The sequence below is a fragment of the Doryrhamphus excisus genome, linkage group LG2 (genome assembly GCF_037039965.1).
Source record: "Doryrhamphus excisus strain RoL-2023G ecotype Guam linkage group LG2, RoL_Dexc_Guam_v1.1, whole genome shotgun sequence".
Classification (NCBI taxonomy): domain Eukaryota; kingdom Metazoa; phylum Chordata; class Actinopteri; order Syngnathiformes; family Syngnathidae; genus Doryrhamphus; species Doryrhamphus excisus.
Genome location: NC_136358.1, coordinates 6,322,450 through 6,344,475, shown reverse-complemented (window position 1 = coordinate 6,344,475; position 22,026 = coordinate 6,322,450). Strand labels below are relative to the sequence as shown.

At 39.5% G+C, this 22,026-nt stretch overlaps 1 protein-coding gene across 2 annotated transcripts in view; it reads right to left on the bottom strand.

The window, feature by feature from the left end:
- Positions 1–155: 155 nt before the first annotated feature.
- kcnip4a (potassium voltage-gated channel interacting protein 4a) overlaps positions 156–22,026 on the bottom strand; it is a 35,031-nt gene continuing 13,160 nt past the window's right edge. Inside the window, exons 1-8 of one of the 2 annotated variants that reach the window (XM_078796736.1) lie at positions 12,775–12,907; positions 3,306–3,430; positions 1,740–1,809; positions 1,557–1,627; positions 1,383–1,490; positions 1,206–1,310; positions 492–554; positions 156–404 (exon numbers count right to left, since the gene is read on the bottom strand). In XM_078796736.1, coding sequence (XP_078652862.1) covers positions 357–404; positions 492–554; positions 1,206–1,310; positions 1,383–1,490; positions 1,557–1,627; positions 1,740–1,809; positions 3,306–3,430; positions 12,775–12,886 — 702 coding nt within the window. In that variant the 5' untranslated portion in view covers positions 12,887–12,907 and the 3' untranslated portion in view covers positions 156–356. Of the gene's footprint in view, positions 405–491; positions 555–1,205; positions 1,311–1,382; positions 1,491–1,556; positions 1,628–1,739; positions 1,810–3,305; positions 3,431–12,774; positions 12,908–22,026 lie in introns of those variants that run through there. The other variant, XM_058068361.2, reaches the window with a different exon arrangement.

The following is a 22,026-nucleotide window of genomic DNA, read 5'->3' as shown; positions in this document are numbered from 1 at the left end:
GAATAGAAGCTACTTGTGTGCTTGTGTGGATGTCACCTCCTCGTTGGCGGGTACACTCCTGATTCTTTCCATCATGTATCTATACTAAATATATACATGTATCCACTAAAAGAAGTGGCGACACTATGGAACATTCTTCATTGGATGGAATGATGTTTTTGTTTTTTTTTTCAAAAAGTCACAGTGATGTCACCTGGCAGGAAGTAAGTAAAACCGATTGACGCTTCCAAGAGTGTCACCACAGCTCCTCCTCCTGGTGGCCCACAGTAAGGAACAACAATTATTTTATTTAATAAAACGCATAAACCTGCATAGCACGCTGTACACGAGTCCCAAAAAATGTCACTTTCACGGATTTAAAGGACATTTTCAAAGAGATGCATTGATCGCATGATGTTTTCATCCTAGAGACAAAAACAAATATGGCGTTTAGAGAGTCAAAATCAATCATCTGTGTGTACATTACATGTGATGGCCGTGTCCCAACTTACATTTTGGCAGCAGTCGATGAACTCGTCAATAGTGACCACTCCGTCTTTATTCTTGTCCATCTTCTGTTAGGAGAAAAGGTGGGAACAATCAGAAAAAAAAAAATCCGGGGCGGGGGGTAGTGATATCAAAACATGACTATTAATTGAACCTTACCAATGTAATTATGATAGTGTAATGACATGTTTACACCAGCAGAGAGCGCGGTTGAGTGATTCAGTAGAGACATGGGTGGTTAGCTTTAGCCATGCACCGCTGATTATTCATTCATTCATTCATTCATTCATTCATTTTCTACCGCTTTTTCCTCACAAGGGTCGCGGTGGTGCTGGTCGGCAGCCAATCACAGGGCACATATAGACAAACAACCATTCACACTCACATTCATACCTATGGACAATTTGGAGTCGCCAATTAACCTAGCATGTTTTTGGAATGTGGGAGGAAACCGGAGTACCCGGAGAAAACCCACACACGCACAGGGAGAACATGCAAACTCCACACAGAGATCACCGATTAATAATAGAAATTAATCACGAGAAGACACTAGCTTTTGATCTTGCTCTCTTGTTTTTGTTATTTTTATTGGCACAGTGGAGCCTACCACTGTGGAGCCTTTGCTACTGGTTCAGATTCCCCCAGGTCTGATGTCCCGTCACGTCTCTACTTCAGAGTTATGTTCCCCCCCAAAAATACACTTGCATTGGTACACTTGCCTGAAAGAATATTTCTACATGCTGACGTGGCGTCTCCTCTTTGAGTACTGGGTACGTACACTTTCCCATCATGTCATAGATGGCCTTCATGATGTCCAGCATCTCCTGCAGGACAAGAAAGTCTTCCCAGCTCATCATCCAGTTCTAAGAGGACATGTCATTCAATGGAGGGCCTACCTCTTTAGTGATATAACCATCTTTGTTGATGTCGTAAAGGTTGAACGCCCAGTTGAGTTTTTCTTGAATGGTGCCTCGCAGTAGAATGGAAAGACCCATAACAAAATCCTGAAGGACATTTGACATCAGATGGAATTCTTTGCACCAAAAAAGGGGTGACAGCATCCAGCTTACCTCGAAACTCACAGAGCCGTTGTGATCCGTGTCGAAGGCGTTGAACAGGAAATGAGCGTACGTCGATGCGTCTGTGGAGAGAGAGCGAAAAGCAGCAAATATAGGACAGGAATGGGCAGTGATCCGCGTCACATTTGTTTTTAGGATTTTGACGTGATAGTGGTAGCTAAAACTGGGACAAACCTCCTTGTGGGAAGAACTGGGAGTAAATGTCCTTGAAGGTGTCTTCATTGACCACTCCACTCGGGCATTCCTGCAAGACATGATACAGAAATTGTACATGAGTATATACATTTTTACATAGTCATCCCTCCTTTATCGTGTTTTTTTTTTATTACAAATAAATTAATTTGCGTGAAGTTAGCTTAGCATAGGCTGCCATCTTGTGGTTTTTAGGAACATTACAGTAATTTTCATCGGTAGACACTATTATGCTAGGTGTTAGCATGCTAATGTTAGTATTGCTGAGCATGCTAAAAATTAGCATACTAGCATTTTTAGCCATTTTCAAGGTTGACTATTATGCTCGGTGTTGACATACTAGCATTTTTAGCCATTTTCAAGGTTGACTATTATGCTCGGTGTTGACATACTAGCATTTTTAGCCATTTTCAAGGTTGACTATTATGCTCGGTGTTGACATACTAGCATTTTTAGCTATTTTCATAGGTACACTATTAAGTTAAATGTTAGCATTCCCAGCAAGTTAACGTTAGCATACTATGGTTTTTTGCAATTTTGTTAAATATAAACTCTAGTAGACACTTAATGCTAATGTTAGCATGTTAACATTGACATACTAACATTTTCGGCGATTTTCATACACACATGAACACACTATTATACAAGGTCATATGACAACATTGGCATGTAGCATTAGCTCATTAACATTTTCTTGCACTTTTTGTGAACATGAACATAAGCAGACACTTAACGTTATCATGCTAGATGTTAGCTTGCTATTTTTATTGCTAACATTAGCATTTTAATGTTAATTGGTATTTTTTTGCCATTTTCACAAGTACGCACTATTAAGCGGGGTATTAGCATGGTATTAGCATGCTAACATACTAGGTTGGTGGGACTGTTCCACCAACCTAGTATTCAGTGTTGTGGCAACATATAAAATCTATTAAAATGGCCATTCAATTTAAAAGGGACAGAAGGATTATTCAGGATCAACACTTGCGATTATTCTTATTACTTATTCTTATTACCAAATGTATTACTGCGGAGTATAAAGGCAGAAAAAAAAAAAGTATTTGATTAGATATGCTTGTAACATTTGCTCATCCGTGAACACAGAAACCACAAGGCGTGAAATTCCTTCCCGGAATACGCCTCAAAGCGATAAGGAAGTGTGAAAGGAAATCACATTTTAATCTCCAAAAAAGTTTTTTTTTTTTATATTTCAATGGGGAGGTCCATTTTGACCCGGGACAGGGGTCTTTTCTGGTCGCCTGAGCCGCAGTCAGTGCAGACAAATGACCTCATTCTGCCCATTCCCGGCGCCTTATTTATCTCGGCAAGGACAAAAGGGCTCCATTTCTCATCAGGATGCCAGCTTGTGTTAAGAGCGCACTGTATTAAAAAAGGCTGACGTTATTTTGCAGACTTCCTTAAGAGAAATGTTCGATCCCGGCGGCTAAAATGAGCTTGTATCACACGATGATATGTAGCAGAGCAAATATGGCCCCCTGGTGGCTGTAAGCACTAGGGGGATGGGGGGCAGCGCCAGGTGCCACTTACGCTCTTAAAGCCGCGGTACAGGATCTGAAGCTCCTTGCGGGAGAATCGTGTCTGTGCCTCCAGCTGTCCCAGTCCCTCGGGGCGGTGGCGGACAGCAGAGAGCTCCAGCTCATCTTCAACACTGTCTGCAAGAGCAACATGTCATCATATAATATTTTGTCACATTGTCTAAATATGACCGCGGTGCGTCGTCCACTTGAAGAAATGAAACACCACATTCCAAGTTGATGCCACCTTATCCCTACACAAAATCCCAGTTTGGAGAATTCCTGATGTCTTAGAAGGAAGTGAGTGGCACCGTTGGAAAGCTAACAGTTGGAAAATGCAGACCATGGAATGATCCGTGCAACCATCCCATCTGTGAACTGCCAAAAAAACACCCACATTCTCCCTTCAAGTACTTCCCAACATTGTCGGTGGAAGTGGAAAAATGTGGAATTGCAAGTTAAATTGGTCCAACATCTTACAATCAACGGTAGCCGACTGCTGGAAAAGCTCACTGCTAAAACAAACAAACAAAAAAACAATTGTTATTGAATTATTTTTTACATGTATTATTTAATTCAGGAAAATTATTTTAAAAATGTACCATATTTAAAAAAAAAAATTTAACAAATACAGACCACTGCTCTGGCACTCTCTGTAGTTTAGTAACAACAAGAAACCATCGCACTTGCTTTGAACACTGCTAGATGACTTTTTGACCGTGGAGCACGGGAGCAGCCTCATGAGGCGAGCCCTCACCCCACGCCTGTAGACAAGCAGTGGCGGCGGGGGGTAACCTGGAGGAAGTAGGAAGTAGTGAGGTGGTTACTACGGCAATGGGACGCCATCAGCTCGGAGAAGAGCGAGAGCATGCGAGGAGGTCACTTCTTCGGGACAGCAGCACATTTGGTTGGGTTGCTTTTAAAGGGCAAAATAGGGCAGCTGGGAAGGTTAAAGGCTAAGAGAGGGTGGATACAGGTGTAAAGCTACACCTGTAGACAAAGCAGTGTGTGTGTGTGTGTGTGTGACATCACTAGGTCACATGACTTATTTAAAAGTCACTCAGTAGGTCAGCACAACATGATCCTCTGACCTAATTTTGCATTCAGGCACAAGCTTCTAGATTCAATTAGTAGTCAAAACACATTTTCATTACCCTAACTTGTACTTAAAAAAGGTTATCCTCCCATTCAGTGTGGAAGTGGTAGGTTTGTGACTTCTTATTTTGTCCTTCTTTCTCACTCAATTTGAAATCATTACGTTTTTAAGAAACAAATGAGAGACTAACATTGGCTCACCAAGTCCCTGCAGCATAATAGGTGTAAACAATAAATAGAACTAATTAACTGTTATAAAAGAGGGATAGCTGTACTTTGGCTAAATGTGTACCTACTATTTGGGGTGCCACTACTACTACTGCTTATATTACTCCTATTGATATTATAGGTCTTCCACATGTAGTCTTGACATGGCTAGAAAAAAAACTCCCATGTCTTTTTAGTCCAAGAAAATATACAAAAAGTTATGAACTCCTTTAATTAGCTCTTTGGCAGCTGAGAAGCAGCCAATGACTGGCCAATTAAAAAGATGCAATGGCAGCAATTACATATCTGAACAAAATTGCCTCATAAAGCTACCAAAATGTCAATCTGGTTATGAAAATGTAAAAAAAAAAAGCGTTTATCAATTTTTATTGTTATTCTTTGGACGCATGTGTCTCACAATCAAACGTTGCCAAATGTATTCAAAGTTGGCGGCGAGGAGGAGTGGAATAACGGATAGCGTCATTTGCGCCATGGTTGCCTCCTCTTCCTTGTGTGTGTACTTCAGACAGATGTGGATTTTTTGTACATACACACGAGCAAACGTCAACAGCGTGACGGCTTTATTTGGAAGCTCGGGTGCACCGCAGGGAGCCAGCTGTGGCAAGCTCAAGGACAAAAAAGCAGTGGCCTGGAAGACTCTTAATTATGATGAGTTAGTTGGGAGACAATCATGTCTGTTTTGCTCTTCTGGGGGCTTCCATGATGGACCGTCATGTAATCTTTAGTGGGCTGTTGTCCTGAAGAATGAAGTCCCTTTATCACACTTACACAGTACAAAATACACAGTAGTAGGGATGGGCATTATAATCAATCATATTTATGCTGCCTGTATCTGATATTTTGACTGTAATTTTAATTCTGCATATTTACGCTCAGTGTATGAATGCGCATTGTTGTTTGCATCCTTGTGGTGTATTAAAGCGATCTATCACTGCTCTGTTTTATGTGTGTTATTGTATTTAGTACTTCTACCAGTAGTGGGTGTTGTATACTTTTGTGAGCTGAACCTCGGCAGCCACATTGTGCTCTGCGTTTTGATTGATTGACAATGATCTACAGCCAATGTCCTTGGCAGAAATGCCGTCTTCCCTGTTTGCTACCGATCTCTTTGCCACTATGGAATAGTGTAAATGAATATTGGGTTCATAGAGGACTACAAGGAGTAAAATACTACCACAGGAGCAATAGGTTTAAACTAGGATACAAAAACACTACAGCCAAATGGTGCAGAGAAAAGGTACTTCTTGTGTCTAAAAGATTGACCATTAAAATGAAAACTAAATTTCTACTTTTAAATTTGAGTTTGATGCCATATTGCTTGTTGAAGCCAGTGCTTCCGTAGCCATACAAACATTTTCCGTCTAGCATAGCATAGAACTGTGGTACATTCAATGGCTGCCGAAAGAAGGGCGAAATCCCAACACGACATAAAAAGCATTATCAGTTAAGCATAAAGACATAAACATGCAAATATGTGGTCTTTCTACCTGTATCATGACATATTTAGAAATTACCACCAAATTAATAGGATTTTAAGAGAAAAATAAAACCCAATATTTTGTGTGAAATTAATACTAGTATATTAGGTGCGGGTGCACCTAATATCTTGGGACCACATACTGTTTTGAGTGTACCAAATATTTTACATATTTACACTTAACGTGCCGTATCGGGCGGCACAGCGGTCTACTGGTCTACGCAGACTTCACAGCTAGGAGGACCAGGGTTCGATTCCACCCTCGGCCATCTCTGTGTGGAGTTTGCATGTCCTCCCCGTGCATGCGTGCGGAGTACCCGGTTTCCTCCCACATTCTAAAAACATGCTAGGTTAATTGGCGACTCCAAATTGTCCATAGGTATGAATGTGAGTGTGAATGGTTGTTTGTCTATATGTGCCCTGTGATTGGCTGGCGACCAGTCCAGGGTGTACCCCGCCTCTCGCCCAAAGACAGCTGGGATAGGCTCCAGCACCCCCGCGACCCTCGTGAGGAAAAAGCGGTAGAAAATGAATGAATGAATGAATGAATGAATGAATGAATGAATGAACGTGCTGTATCAATTACGTATATCAGATATTCAGGGCATACCTGATATTTTGTGAAAAAAATGCCCATCCCTTGTGATTGTACATGCTGCACTCTTGCCTTCTTCCAGAAATACTACCTTGTAGACTGCACGACAGGAATAATAATGTCTAATTCCCATCAACAAGCACTGCTTTATCCCTTTTTCCCCCCTTTAAACAACACAATACAGCCTGAACTTATTAAGATTGAAGGACTCACCTATGGGGTCATAAACACGAGACAAATACCTCAGCAAAAACATAATTAACATGGGAGCAAGGCACGCTGAGGTTTGCCGACGACAGCAAGAAAACTAAAAAGTCTTCATCAGTGAAAGTGAGAATATTAGCTAGAAATCATCAATCATAGGCAGCCTGCGGTTGTATGTCAACGCACGCTGACCTTAAATGGAGTTGTTCCCTCAACCTGGGAGCATGCGTGTACACCAGGGGTCTCAAACTCAATTTACCTGGGGGCCACTGGAGCTAGGGTCTGGGCAAGGCTGGGCCGTATCAGGTTTTCCAAAAAAAAAAAAAAAACGCATTTATTAAAAACGGAAAAATATACAAACTTTTTCAGTGCTTTGGTTCTGATTTTCTACAATAAAAGCTCTGATAAAACATTCCACTGTTCTCAAATATCTTAATTTTTTTGCACAAAATAAGATGAAAAATAAATAAACAAGAATAAAGAAAATCAATCAGTAATAAATAAATATAATAAAACGGCAAATAATAAAAACTTAAGAAACCACATATAGTTGGTGGTAGACAAATTATTTTTTTCAGATTAAAATGAACAAAGCATTATTAGAGCCCTGTAGACATGACAAAACACGACTATAGTCACATTTATACTTTTTATTTACAACATATTGCGCAACTGCAGGGTCTTGAGACACATGCTAACTCGCAAACTTGCGACCTACACCTACACACCACTTCCACACGGATAGGGAGGATAACTATTAACAGTTATTTAACCTTTAACATGAACATTAATCAAACGTAATAATTTTTTCTGGGTACATGATACCATACAGCATCCATATCAAACTTGCGCGGGCCGCACTAACAAACTTTCATATCAAGACGGCCCGCGGGCCGCGTTTTTGAGACCCCTGGTGTACACCTTTTGGCCCCACAACGACACCATTTTAAACCATTTGCAAACGTATGCCAAAAGCAATATGTAGTGTTTTATAACCTCTAATACTGTGGCGCCGCCAGTTGAAAAACGAAAGAAAGTCCTGGAAAAGGCCAATTAAATATAATCACATCCTTGTGTTTCCACCGCCACTCAATTCCATGTATTATGTATTATTATTCTATAAGCAACACAAAACTGGCACAACATTAAAGCAAGCACCTGAACGCCACCCATAACATGATCTTATCCCCAAATGCGACACGACCGCGTACCCTAGTCTTTATACAGCACAGGCCTGCTCATTTCCATATACGGTAACAATATAGATCCAATAATTCCCTTCATCCCTGAATGCATCATGCTTTCAATGTACAATTTGAATTCATCCATCCCTCTTAAAGGTCAGCTTAGAGAAGCAGATTTGGACGAGGTTCATTTTGGATTTTTTCAGAGGCTAATATTTATGTGCTGCTGAGTGGTATCTGTAATCGCTGCACTCGTTTCACACATCTAATAAAAAAAAAAAACATAAAAAAATCACATCTCCAAGAGCGGCGTCGCTGTGTCTTTCATCACTCTTTTAGGCTGGACGCGAAACTGCTGGCTTTGAAATGAAGATAACGATATGGTCGTATTGATGGACATTTCTATTAAATACTAGGATAAATTTTATCAATTGTCACAATTCATGGAGGGAAAAAGAAAACGACAGAAGATGCACCCTGCATGGAAAATAGACTTTTTGGATTACTTTTTGTTTTATTGACTCACAATACGGCCCCACGGCGTATTATTATTTTTTTTTACAATCAGATAACAGCGCAGCAAGCATGAGGGAGGTAGATACACAAGCAGAACACAAATAAGCCCATATGTCAGCGCTGATATTTAATAAAAGTGCCTGCAGCTTGCAAAAAAAATGGCTTAGGGAAAAGGAAAAGACAACACAGCAAGAGTGCATGTAATATTGTCTCATGTCATTCATTTTGTTGATACGACAGGAGCGCTGCGCTGTTTTTATGGGCTGACTGCCAAAACACTTGTTAAATATCCTCTTGACAGGAGTGCATTCTCTTCTAGCCATTTTTCCCAAAGGTTAACCCCTTTAGTTTAGGCCATTTTAGATGATTTGGACAGATTTGTCAAGGCACACAGGGAGTGTTCTATGGTTATAAAAACATGCAACCTACCTAAAGAAAAAATCGACTAGTCTTTCATCAGAAAAAAAGAAGCTTTTTCCGTTCTTTAGCAATCAGCAGTAGAACATAGGTACGTTTCAGGAAAATTTCAGCTCCCAACAAAAAAAGCTTTTTGTGAAAAGAAACATTTCAAGACCCAACTTTCACTTTGACAAATTTTTTTTTACTTTTGCTGTGACCACTGCAATTTTGGGGGGGCACTTGGAATTTTTGTGAATGTTTTTTTTTTTGTGAAAGACAGAAATTTCTTTCCATCCAGTGGCTATATGCAACTATGCAGGGGTGAGCAGCATTTGGACCAGGGATCTCAAACTCAATTTACTTGGGGGCCACTGGAGCTAGGGTCTGGGCGAGACTGGGCCGCATCAGGTTTTTTCAAAAAAAAAAAAAAAAAAACCCAAAAACGCATTTATTAAAAACAGAAAAATGAATGAACTTTGCTTTGGTTTCGATTTTCTACAAGAAAAGCTCTGATAAAACATTTTCTCAAATATCTTACTTTTTATTTTTCTACACAAAATAAGATGAAAAGTAAATAAACAAATCAAGAATAAAGAAAATAAATCAGTAATAAATAAATAAATATAATAAATAATAATAAAAACTTAAAAAAACACATATATAGTTGGTGGGTAGTAGACAAATTAGAACGTAGTTATGTTTCAGGAAAATTTCAGCTCCCAACAAAAAAAGCTTTTTGTGAAAAGAAACATTTCAAGGCCCAACTTTCACTTTGACAATTTTTTTTTTACTTTTGCTGCGATTTTGGGGTGGCACTTGGGATTTTTGTGAACGTTTTTTTTGTGAAAGACAGAAATTTCTTTGAAGCAAATTTACTTTGTATTCTGAATTTTTTGTATAATGAGGTTTTCCTAGGTTCCCAAGTTTTACTGTACATGTAAAAGATCCATGCAGACCTCTCATCAAATGCATTTTTACGGCTTAACACTGCAGTGACAGCGACTTCTATTAGTGTGCAGTTGCATCATTGCATCGATTTTGTTTTAGGTCCTTGGGTCTAGTGGGTCCTTAAAAACAGCAGAGTACACTTTTTTTATTTACAGTATGACCTTCAAAAAAAAAAAAAAATCAGTCAAATGTCCTCTACAGTATATGACAGTAGTGTCAAAGATCTTCTGTATGACAGGAGCGCTCTTCTGTTTGAGGACCTAATGCAAAAATTACTCGTCAAAGATTTTCTGCATGACAGGAATCTCTGCTGTTTTTAAAGGAAAACTGCATTTTTTAAAATGTTCCCTACTGCAAGACAACTAAGACATACAGCAAACAATGCAAGTCAAAGATCCTCAATGCATTCCCTTGTAGTAGATTAAAAACGATATGATGTGTTTAAGAAGAAATGACTGTTTTCATTACACAACAAATATAATAAACAGGGGGACACATCAGCACGTCCACCCAGTGTGTCCCACTTTCTCTTTGGACACTTTTCCAGAAGGTGACGTGTAACGACTTTGCATTATGCATGAGAACGTGTCGTCCACCTTCTTTACGGAAAATAGCCATCACCAGGTTTCCTGTGGCTAATTAGAGTGCCTGGTGGAGGGAAACTAAAGTTTTCACACCTTTGCAGTAAATACAATGACCAGGTGTCCTATTACTTTTGTCCACATACATGCCTATTGATTTCGACCATATATGAGCTGTGAGCCATTAGCAATGGCGCTCAGTCTGAACACCCCCACCCATCCCCCTGCTGTCTCCCGGGGGGGTGGGGGCACACCAGCAAAAAAAAGGTCAATCAAATCACCACGTTAGTTGAGGAAAATAGCCAAAAGGCTAATCGGGCTGCTTACTTGTTGTCTCTTTAAACCAATGTCATGCTACTTGCAACAAAGATGTACATCCCCACCCCCCACCCCCAGCCCACCCACATCTTCATTTTGTTTTTGTTGTTCTTGCAGATTAAAATGATGGATGGGGCTGAGTTGGCTGAATCAGCTCAAGCACAGTGCAGGTTTGGGGGGGGGGGGGGGATCGCTGCATTTAGGGTTAGACATAACATAAAGAAGCCCCCCCCACACACACTTTATGGAAAAATTATATACATTTTAAATATAAATTTAAATGCTGTATATGAAAAGATATTCATTTCCCACTCGTATTACTGTGAGTCGTATAGAAAACTGCAATCCACAAAAATGTGGACAATTAAATAATAAATAATAAATAATAAATAATAAATAATAAATAATAAATAAAATAATTAAATATATGAAAAAAGTTTATTATCGTTCATGAAATCAGAAAAATGTCAAAGATGATTGTTTCATATTCAGCGGCGTTTTATATTCAGGTCAATACGTTAGGTATGCTTATGAGCATTTGTGGGGTCTTTTTTTTTTTTTTAAATAGAGAATCATCTTATATTCAAGTCAAGCAAATCAAAACGACTGTTGTATATTTTTTCCCCAAAAGACTGGGATCGTCATATATTCATGGGTGATTTATATTAGGGTATATATTATGATGTGTTTTTTTTTGTGGGGGTGTTATAACAGTATTGACCGGTCAGGTTGTCTTATGTTTGGAGCCTAGTCATTCATGGAAACTCATCAACTGGTGTTGTGTTTTCAAAAAACGACTTGAAAAATGACGGGTCGTCTTTTATTCAAGGGAATCATAGTTTACCATATTGACCCAAATATGTTTTTCCCCCTGGAAAATATTTGTGTTGTCTTATATTTGTGGTGTAGTTTTTCCATTTTTACATGCAAACCAAGCAGTAGATATAGGTCTTGAACACACGGAGGAGGGGGGTCTTATATTCAAGGTCTAGAGATTTATAGAAGCAAACCAACCAATTGGTTTTCTAGAAATTGGTATAGAATAATTGAAAGTAATCTTATATTCAGGTGTGTCTTATATTTGAATATAAGACATATAGTATATGTGTTGTAAGCATTTGTGGGGACTTTTTTGTAACATTTGCACTCAAGTTTTACTGTAATAAAGGCCTACAAAAAGGTCTGAAAATGACTCATTTCAGGCCAATAAGGTCATTTCTCATGTTTCCATTTAGTTAACGGTGGTTACTTCTTTTCAAGCCTTGGAAAAAAAGTGGAATTAGTGGCAAGGCTTCCAAAAGTGGCCTAAAAAAGTGATTCTAAGCCTTTATCAGCCATCTGTGACAGTGTAGCCGCTCACTTAATTGTAAAACGATCTTTCTTGTCAATATTTTTGCACGAGGAGCCCGTCAGCCTGTTTGATTTTCTGTAAGACGTCTGGAATACTGATATCGTCTGTGCAAAGAGATTGTAACAACGCAGCTCCCATGTGTGCACTATTGCATTACGCATACTCATCCTAATTATAAATGTGCCTTTTTTTGTGATCGTCCAGACTAATTAGGGGAGCTGAGGTGTGCGCTCGTCCAAACTGCTTACAATGCACCTCCGCTTTACTTAATGAGACTGGCGCCGCGATCGGGATTAAAGCGTTAGCCAGCTTTAGAGTGGCCGCCCTAATTAGACGGGCTTTTCCTTGACATGCATATGAGTCCCATGCAGAAGTCGCACCGAAAAGACAGACATTTTTACTACGAGAAGTTGATGAGCCCCAGAAGTTACAGACATGCAGAATTAGCACCACAAAATAGTTCATTTTACTTTGTTCACACTATGAGAAGTTGAGCCCCATAAGCATAAGATCCATAAGATCCATAAGATCCATAAGATCCATGCAGAAGCAGCACCCCAAAACAGCTGATTTGACTTTTCTTTACCCTCTGAGAAGTTGATGAGGCCCAGAAAGTGCAGCAGCTTGATGGAGGCGAATACCAGCACCACGATGCCCACCGTCTGCAGACCCTCCGTCTCCCAGATGGCGCTCAGCATTGCACCGCCCTCGGCCCACTCACCGCCCTCGAACCCGGACCCCAAGTCAGAACCGGAGCCTCCCCCTTCATCCTCGCCTGGTCCAGCGCTCCAGTTGCCCCGAACCCACTCCAGTGCTAAGCCGTGCCGGTCGCACAAGCCCGTCGCGTCGCCCCCTGGCACCTGCTTCCTGACCTCCTGCCGCTGCCTGAATCCAGGCTGAGGTTCCCTGACCTTATGTGTTGTAAGGTCATGAACGGTCCACCGGATCACATGGCATCAACTTGAACTAATGACAACAATGAGGATGCAGCGGGAGCAAAGTCCTCTCTTACACTTCTCTTCTTGCTCTTTAGGGAGCAAGGGGAAGAAATGTGAGACAGAGAGAGGGACGGGGAGAGAGTGAGAGGGAGGGTAGAGAGAGGAAAGAGATGAGCATATCGCCATCCAGTGGCTATATGCAACTATGCAGGGGTGGGCAGCCTTTGGAACGGGCCAAATGTGGCCCGCAGGACACTACTTTGAGGCCCCTGCTTTGGACTGTCCCTTGCTCCATCATGGTCGGTCGCTGTTTTATGGGTTACTATTGTCCCCACAAATTATTGCCCATTTATTAGTCAAAAAATATTGAAAGAAGTGGTATGTAGTATTCTGGTCACTCTGCATGAGTAATATTACATTCATGAGACATCATGTTATATTACACAATGAAACTTTTTGTTATTAAGGGAGAAAAAGAATCTAACCTCCATGGCCTTGTGTGAAAAAGTGATTACCCCCTAAACCTATAACTGGTTGGGCCACTTTAAGCAGCAAAAACTTATGATAACTTGCAAAAGGTTTCTTAAAGCACTGTGGAGGAATTTTGAGTCACTCATCTTTGCAGAATTGTTGTCATTCCGTCAAATTGGAAGGTTTTTTTTCAGCATGGAGTGCATTTTTAAGGTCATGCCACAGCATCTCAATAGGATTCAGATCAGGACTCTGACTAGGCCAATCCAAAGTCTGCATTTTGTTTTTCTTCAGCCATTCAGAGATGGACTCACTGGTGTGTTTAGGATCATTGTCCTGCTGCAGAACCCAAGTTGGTTTCAGCTTGAGGTCACCAACAAATGGCCGGATATTCTACTTCAGGATTTTTTTTTGTCAGACAGCAGAATTCATGGTTCCATTTATCACAGCAAGTCTTCCAGATCCTGACGCGCAGAACAGCCCTAGACCATCACACTACCACCACCATATTTTACTGTTATGATGTTATTTTGCTGATATGTGGCGTTACTTTTACAACTTTTGTCTCATCAGACCAGTATTTTCCCAAAGGTCTTGGGGATCATCAAGAGGTTTTCTGGCAAAATTGAGACCTTCATGTTCCTTTTGTTCAGCAGTGGTTTTGGTCTTGGAACTCTGCTATGCAGGCTGTTTTTGCCCAGTGTCTTTATGTTGGAGTCATGAACACTGACCTTAATGCAAGTGATGCCTGCAGTTCTTTGGATGTTGTTGTGGGGTCTTTTGTGACCTCTTAGATGGGTCTTGGGGTCATTTTGGTTGGCCGGCCACTCCTGGGAAGATTCACCACTGTTCCATGTTTTCTCCATTCGTGGATAATGGCTCTCACTGTGGTTTGCTGGAGTCCCAAAGCTGCTTTATAACCTTTTCCTAAATCTCACTTCATCTCAGTTATGTTTTAAGGGCTGGGCAATTACTTTTTTTTGTTATTTTTTATAATAACTTTTTTTTTTTATTATTTTTCCACACAGGGCCATGTTGGGTTGGATTTAATTTCTCCTTTAATAACAAAAAGGTGCATTTTTCACACCACTGTAGAAAGTCAAATAAAATATTTCATTTTATTATTCATACATGAAGTCACTTTTTGCGGTGGTGTCTGGAACCATTTAACCGCCATAAACGAGGGGCGACTGCGCATCAAAAACACCATTCAGAGACATGACAGGAGTGCAAAAACAGTGAATAATCCACAATTTGACAGGGAGCATCGTGCTGTTTTTTCAAAAACAATCTACATTTTCATTAAGGTTGGCTTAATTAATACGGCTGCTAGGTGAAAACAGAAGAGTCATCAATCAAAGTTGTGGACGGGCAATAAAGAGGGCGATGAAAAGATTGTTTATCATCATCAGAAGATCAGGACGGTGATACAATTAGGTGACACCTGCAGCGCTGCAGGGGAGGGGGTTAGTGTAATTACGAGGTGCAAAACGGGGGCAATCAGGCGTGTAGCGCTGGTTAACCTTATGGCAATTTTCCATTCATGATGCACATTTATTGTAGCATATCATCTTGAAGCACTGTTATCAAATGTCAGTCTCGTAGAAGTAGTAGACATGCTCTTTTACGCTGATTTATGCCAAAGTCTCATCAGTTGCTACATAGGAACTGCACCTTTATGCATATTTGCACCTTTATCTAGATTTACATCAAACTTTCATGAGGTGCGACACTGGATTCACATCTTTAACCAGATTGTCCCCAAAATTAAATGGGTTATAACACTACATCAGCACCAAAATGACATTGTCACATGGGCATCTGCACCAGATGTGAACCTAAATTAAACGGGTTAGCACCTTCATCCAGATTTGCACCAAAAATATAATAAGTTGTCACACTGGATCTTTATCTGGGACAAGCGTCTTCATCCTTGACTGCACATGGCAGCCTCCTGTGTACAGCAGTGCCACCTGTTTCCAATAAATGAAAAAGTGAACCGAAAAGAAACGTCTCCGTCACAAAGCGGACAAAAGCCGAGGGGACCTGCATGGAGCAGCTGATAACATTGACTAGCCTGTGTCTCGGTCTTGACAACATTGACAAGGAATGAAAAAAAAAAGGCTTTGTTATAAGAGTCAGGCCTGATTTATGCCAGACTGTCAGTCATGGTGAACTGCGAGCGTAAAAGGTCAGCGAGTTAACGCAAGACCTAAAACGAGGGGAGACATAAAATAGCAGCGAGAACCCAGGACGGCTGGAGCCACTGTCCACTGGATGACGTACAAGCAGCGGCAAGAGGGAATCAATAGAGACATCACTTATGGAAAGAAGATTAGCGTCATGAAACTTGGAAGCAACAGGACAGCTCACGCAAGCACAATTCAACTTCCTCCCTGCTTTGTCTTACCATCGTACCCGTCTTCTAGCAGCCCAAACTGCTCCAGAACCTTCACAAAGAGCACCACCACCACCAGCACGGCGATCATCTCCAGACCTTCCAAGTTCATGTTGATGCAGAGTGCCGCACGTCCCCAGGGTCATTAAACGCCTCTCAAGAGTGTGCGCTTGATGGGCATGAAGCAGTGAGGGAGGGGGTGAATAGGAGGAGGAGGTGGTGCTCTTAAGTTGAACTGATTTGTTTGCTCACTGTTCTTATTACCAATCATAAAATGGGAGAAAATATCTAAAATAGTATTGGAAAATGCAGGGGAAAATTTGTTTAAAAAATGCTAAAAATTATTGTTATATGAGGATAATAATAAACTAAAAACAATACATAAAAATATGGGCAAAATAAAATTAGGACATAAATGTGTGTGGGTCAGTGACCGATTTGATGAAAAAATAAATAATTTGTGCAAAATATTCTATATTTTGACAAAATTCTAAATTCAAAAATTATAATTAGTTACATTTAATTAATTTAAAATGAGCAAAAACAATTCAATAAAAATGTGGGGTTGTAGTGATATTAATGGTAATACTTATATTTGAACATGCATACAAGTTCCATTAGAATGCATCACACAAGACATCACATGTCCATCCTACCCCCCCCCCATCTGTTTCACATTAATTGCATTACGTTTATTCACTTCCTGTCTTCCATTTGTAGTATTTGCCTGTTAACATAGGAAAATAAGACAACATAACAATGTGGTAATATACAGTGCTTGTATGCGTGTACTTTGACGTGTAAACTTGCTACAATGCTAACATGCTAACTGTTAGCATGCAAGCAGATAGCAAGTTACTACATAACCAAGAGTGCAAAAAGTGCCAAGCCTTTACACAATATGCAAATACTTTATACGTATATACTCCAATGTACATGCTGTATTCTAAACTTATGAAAGGGCTTTAAATGGACTAGAGAAAAAGAAAACAAAAATTACCACTTCCACACTATCATGTTATGGCTGACTCTATGCACTGTGATGGTAATTTAGGACTTTGAATATTAGTCATGACAGAAAACCACTGAGAACCACTAATGGAACATTACTGACACCTTGTGGCCAGCATACTACACAGTATACTTTTGTCTTTCAGTATTTTATGACTAATAATATGCCATTCAACCATGAAACAACAATCTTTCATTAATTAATAAAAAAAAATGCAAAGGACGATTGTACATGCAATTTGACTTGCATTGCATTGCATTACATTGTGTTATTATTACTAATATAGCTGCATTGGTAATATTTCTAAGAATCCATGGTGCAGGTGTCGCCGTGCGCACAACTCTAGTAATTATCCTCATCACCAAAAATCACAAGCTGATTGATACGGCATACTGTGTGCTGATGATTGTGGAACATTATGTTCAGCGTCAGCCACGGACCCTTGATTGTGCCCTGTGCAATATCTTGAGGTGATTAGAAAATAGCAAAATGTGGCATTCATACAGGCCAAAGACAACTAATGCTGGCAGCCATTTTGGGGGAAAAAAATATTCAATACTCAATTAAATGCACCCAATGTTATACTTTTATATTGTACTTAATTGTAAATGTTTCAGGTCAATGACAACACAACTGTACACAAAATCATTTATTTAAATTAAACTTTTTATTAATCTCTGTGGGGAGTTTGCAGGCAAGACCAAAACCACTGCTGAACAAAAAGAACATTAAGGCTCATCTCCCTATGCTAAATACCTTATGTCTACATGTTTACCACTTCCACATTTCTCAACAGATGGCAACCATTTCAATGGCAAACTGTTCAGCTCATTCAGAACATATTTTCCACATTCCAAAATGTCCTAATTTCCAGAATTCCACATTTTCCTCAACCAATTCTGCTCCATTTCCAAACATTCCAACCACAACAAGCCTTCATCTTTGCAGGATTCACAGAATTCCTGCAGAAGTCATCTTCAGTTAAGTCTGTCTTTGACACTGCTGCCATCCAGTGGACAAAAGCAACACTGCAGGCCTTTTAATAATATATAAATAACAACAAAGTCTGCATTATTTGCATTACAAGTGTAGAATTGCAATGTTTCTTTGATGGCAAACTACACAAAAACTTTTGCCAGGATGAGGAAATACATTAAAAATATTTCTACATGTCAATAATGTGTAACAATTTGATCAGAACAGACACAGGAACAGGAACAGGAACGACAATTCCTGTGTGGGGGTTTTTCACTCTGATGGAGCCTATCCAGACATTTCTTGTCACAAACGACTGACCAGTTGGTAGCAGCCTGAGTAACCATCTCACTCCCACACGACAACAACAGTGTGTAACACACACACACACACACACACACACACACACACACACACAAAGCACTGTGGAAGCACTCTACAGCCTGATGTGAGAGCACCTAAGGGTGCTCGTTGGAGCGCTATCTGTTGTTATGCAAACCATGGGAGATGAATGGAAGACTGCTTTTATGTTTAATAAAGCAGCATCGAGTGGGAATGAACACACCACCATATTGTTGGACTGTTTTTTGTTTTTTTTAATTCTATAGAGAATGCATGGACGCTGGAGACCACCACCATGTATACACCACCCATAATACAATATGTACAGTACCATTTGAATCAATAATTGAATAACTTGATTTTAAAAAACATCATACTGAATAATTGTCATTACATCACACTAACGTAATTTTTTAAACTGTGGAATATATATATATATTATAATTAATTTAAAAAATAAAATGATAAATCATAAAAATCTAAATAAAAATACATTTAAAATAATGAATGAATTGGATAAAACGATTAAAAATATATTAATATATAATAATAAAATGTAAAAAAATATAATATATATTAAAATAATAAACAAGATAGCACATCATATATGGCATAACAAAACATTTCTATTGACACTGTATGTGGAAATATATATTAATGCCATCAGTGTAAAAAAAAAACATCCAAAAAATCGTCTAATATTTTTAATGATATGATATATACATAATGTGGGTCCACTCTCCTATCCTTTGTAGGTTTCTTGTAGGTGAGATGTGCTTACAGCAGCAACAAAGGCTGCCCAAATAAAATATGACTTTAATTATCATCATCATCAGCATCAGCATCGGGCTGGCTTTTGCTAGCGTCAGCATATTCAGGGAAGCTAACAACATGACTACTTTTACACAAAGACAATTTCATGTGCTGCTGGTCTGGAAAGAAGACTCCAACAGCCCAACACTTCACCATTGAAACTCATCAATGCAATGCGGGTGGTGCTATGATATGCTGTGATGCATCCATTTGCTATTCACATGCTGCTTTCTAATGACACACTGAATACAAAGATATCTGATAAAGCCTCATGGAAGCCTACCTGTGGTTTTGCGTCTTTGTTTGGGCTGCAGAGAGAAGATGACCATTAAAGCTCCCATGATGCCCTCACTGTCTCGCTGCCACTGATATGGAAATACACACACACACACAAAATCACACACACTTTTTGCCTCCCACGCTTTGCAGGGTGCCTCACATTGGAGGGAGAGAAAAAGAGAGAGGATAGAAGAGGAAGGAAAAAAATTGGACTTCCAGTGTTGGATATGTCAATGATGTTGTGTTCCTAATGTTGTGTCCAAGCGAGAGATCCAATTACAAAATGCAATAGCTGCCTCCTCATTGCTGATCCTGCAGACCCCTGGTGTGGGATTAAGGCCAAGGTCACAACTCCTGTCTTGTACAATCTTGCTTTGAGTGGATAAAATAATAAACACAATAAAATATACTTCCAGACAGCAACATTGACCGGAGAAGTGTCGTATTATGTTCATAAAAACTGACGAATAATGGCAATAATAGTTCTAGGAAGAGTATATGCAAGAATATACAATATTTGTAATTTATAATAGCAGTAATGTATGCCGGTAAAACAGTACTTCAAAATGGCCACTGGATGGAGGTAGAGTATTTGTGAAGATACAGTATTCTGCGCTCTAGTATCACACACACTTTAAAATTTGCTTAGTAACAGTGAGGAACATTCTTTAATATTGAAATAATAAAGTAGATTAGTAGAATTTCACAAAAGGCAGAGTGCAATTATATTAAATGCATTCACAGAATGATACAAATATTGATAGACCTAATAGCCAACTCAAAGGCATTAATAAGTATATTAAAATTAAGATATGCCTGGGGAAATTTGCATATTAGTAAAACATGGTTAAATACTCAAACATGTTTGGATTATATAGTGTCTAGAGATAGAAAAATATTAGTATTTGGATCAATCTACTGGTGGAAGATGTGTGTACTGCAAGGCTTTGGACACAAGAGTGTGCTATTGTTTCATCCAATTCACCTGCGGGGGAATGCGGGTCTCAGAATCATCAGTGTATCAGGACAAGAATCAACGAAAAAAACTCACGAAAAGCTAGTCAACCCATTGGAAATTGCAGAAGACTCAGGGTGTCTAAATTCATCACACAGTAACTTAACACGCAAAAGGTATGGCAAAGTATAAATATACAACTTACAATGAAAAAATACATGGAAAAAAGCAACTATTTAAAAGGTTTCCCATAATGCACTGCGTCTGAGCAAATCATTTCACTGGTGGACAAGCGGCATAGAAAATTGATTGATAGACGATGTCATGTTCTGTGTCTGTCTCTTTGCTGTCGCCTGTCTGCCACGGCTTGCAGTGCACGGCTGGTCCGGCTGAGGCGGAGTCACCGATGTAGACCTGTTTGCAATCACGTCCGTCTCGTACTTAGGCTTTGAACTGGATCTTGTTCTTTGCTTTTTTTTGTTATTACCTTTTCAGAGCAGTGTTTTGTTTCTCTTTTTTGTTGCCTAGCCAGTGGTTTATGTTTGTACTGTATTTCTTATATTATATTTATATTGCCTTTTAACCTCTACAGAGGACACCTTTGGAATCAAACTTTTTTATTTCACCACTAAGCGTCACTCTCTGCTTTGGGATCCCAACACCAGCTGCTACTGAATCGTTGACACTGCAATGCTGCCTCTGTGCACTAGAGGGAGCCAAAGGCGCTTTTATTTATATTGCACCTAACATTGTACATTGAAGTTAAAACATTGAAAGTGCTTAGCGTGGCATAATGAAATTTATAAACAAAGCACAAGTAAAGTTATCAAATGAAATTCAAACTAAACCTATAAAGAATATTGCAGTTCCTCGGCAAACATATGGATGCTCTGTTCAGACACACTGCATTATGGGAAACTTCATTTTAAACTTATATTGGTACTGGTTTGTATATTTATTAGGTACCTTTTGACTGTTAAGTTGCTGTGTGATGTGTTTAGTGTTCTTTGTGAACATTAAATGAGTCAGTCTGTTATATTGTTATACTCCTGCGATTTCTAATTGGTTGACAAGCTCGTCATGAGTTCATTGATATCGCGTGATTGGCTTCTGCCAAAAAAAAAAAGTGCTACCGTTTTCTCACCGACTGTAGGAGAAATTACACTGTATGACACTCAGTGTAGCAGAAACACTCAATTTCTCTTGGCATGGCTTGGCAAGCTCCATCTTTACACCACCAAGTCATGTCGGTGTAATGATTTGTCCCCCATTCTCTCTTTTTGCGGGCTCAACTTCTAAAACCTTTAACTCATCCTCTGTATATTTAGACTCAAAAAGATAAGCTTCTGAATCATCATTTGTCCAAAAGTAGTTGTCATCACGAAGTCTGCTGTGATGAGTAGTAGCAAAAAGACGCTGTTGTTGACGTAAGTAACGCTGGTTTCTATGTGAAATCAGTGCACCCAGGAAAGAAGTTTCGGTAATGATGAAAATACATGTTGACAAGTCTGAATGACCATGAGAAAAACTGTACAAATAAATAAATATGATAAAACAGTTCAGACTTGCCTTTTTTCCCCTTTTTTTCCGTGAAGCAACAAGAATCTTTGCCAAAAGTGCTGCAAACAAAACGTCTGAAAAGTGCACTAAAGTTA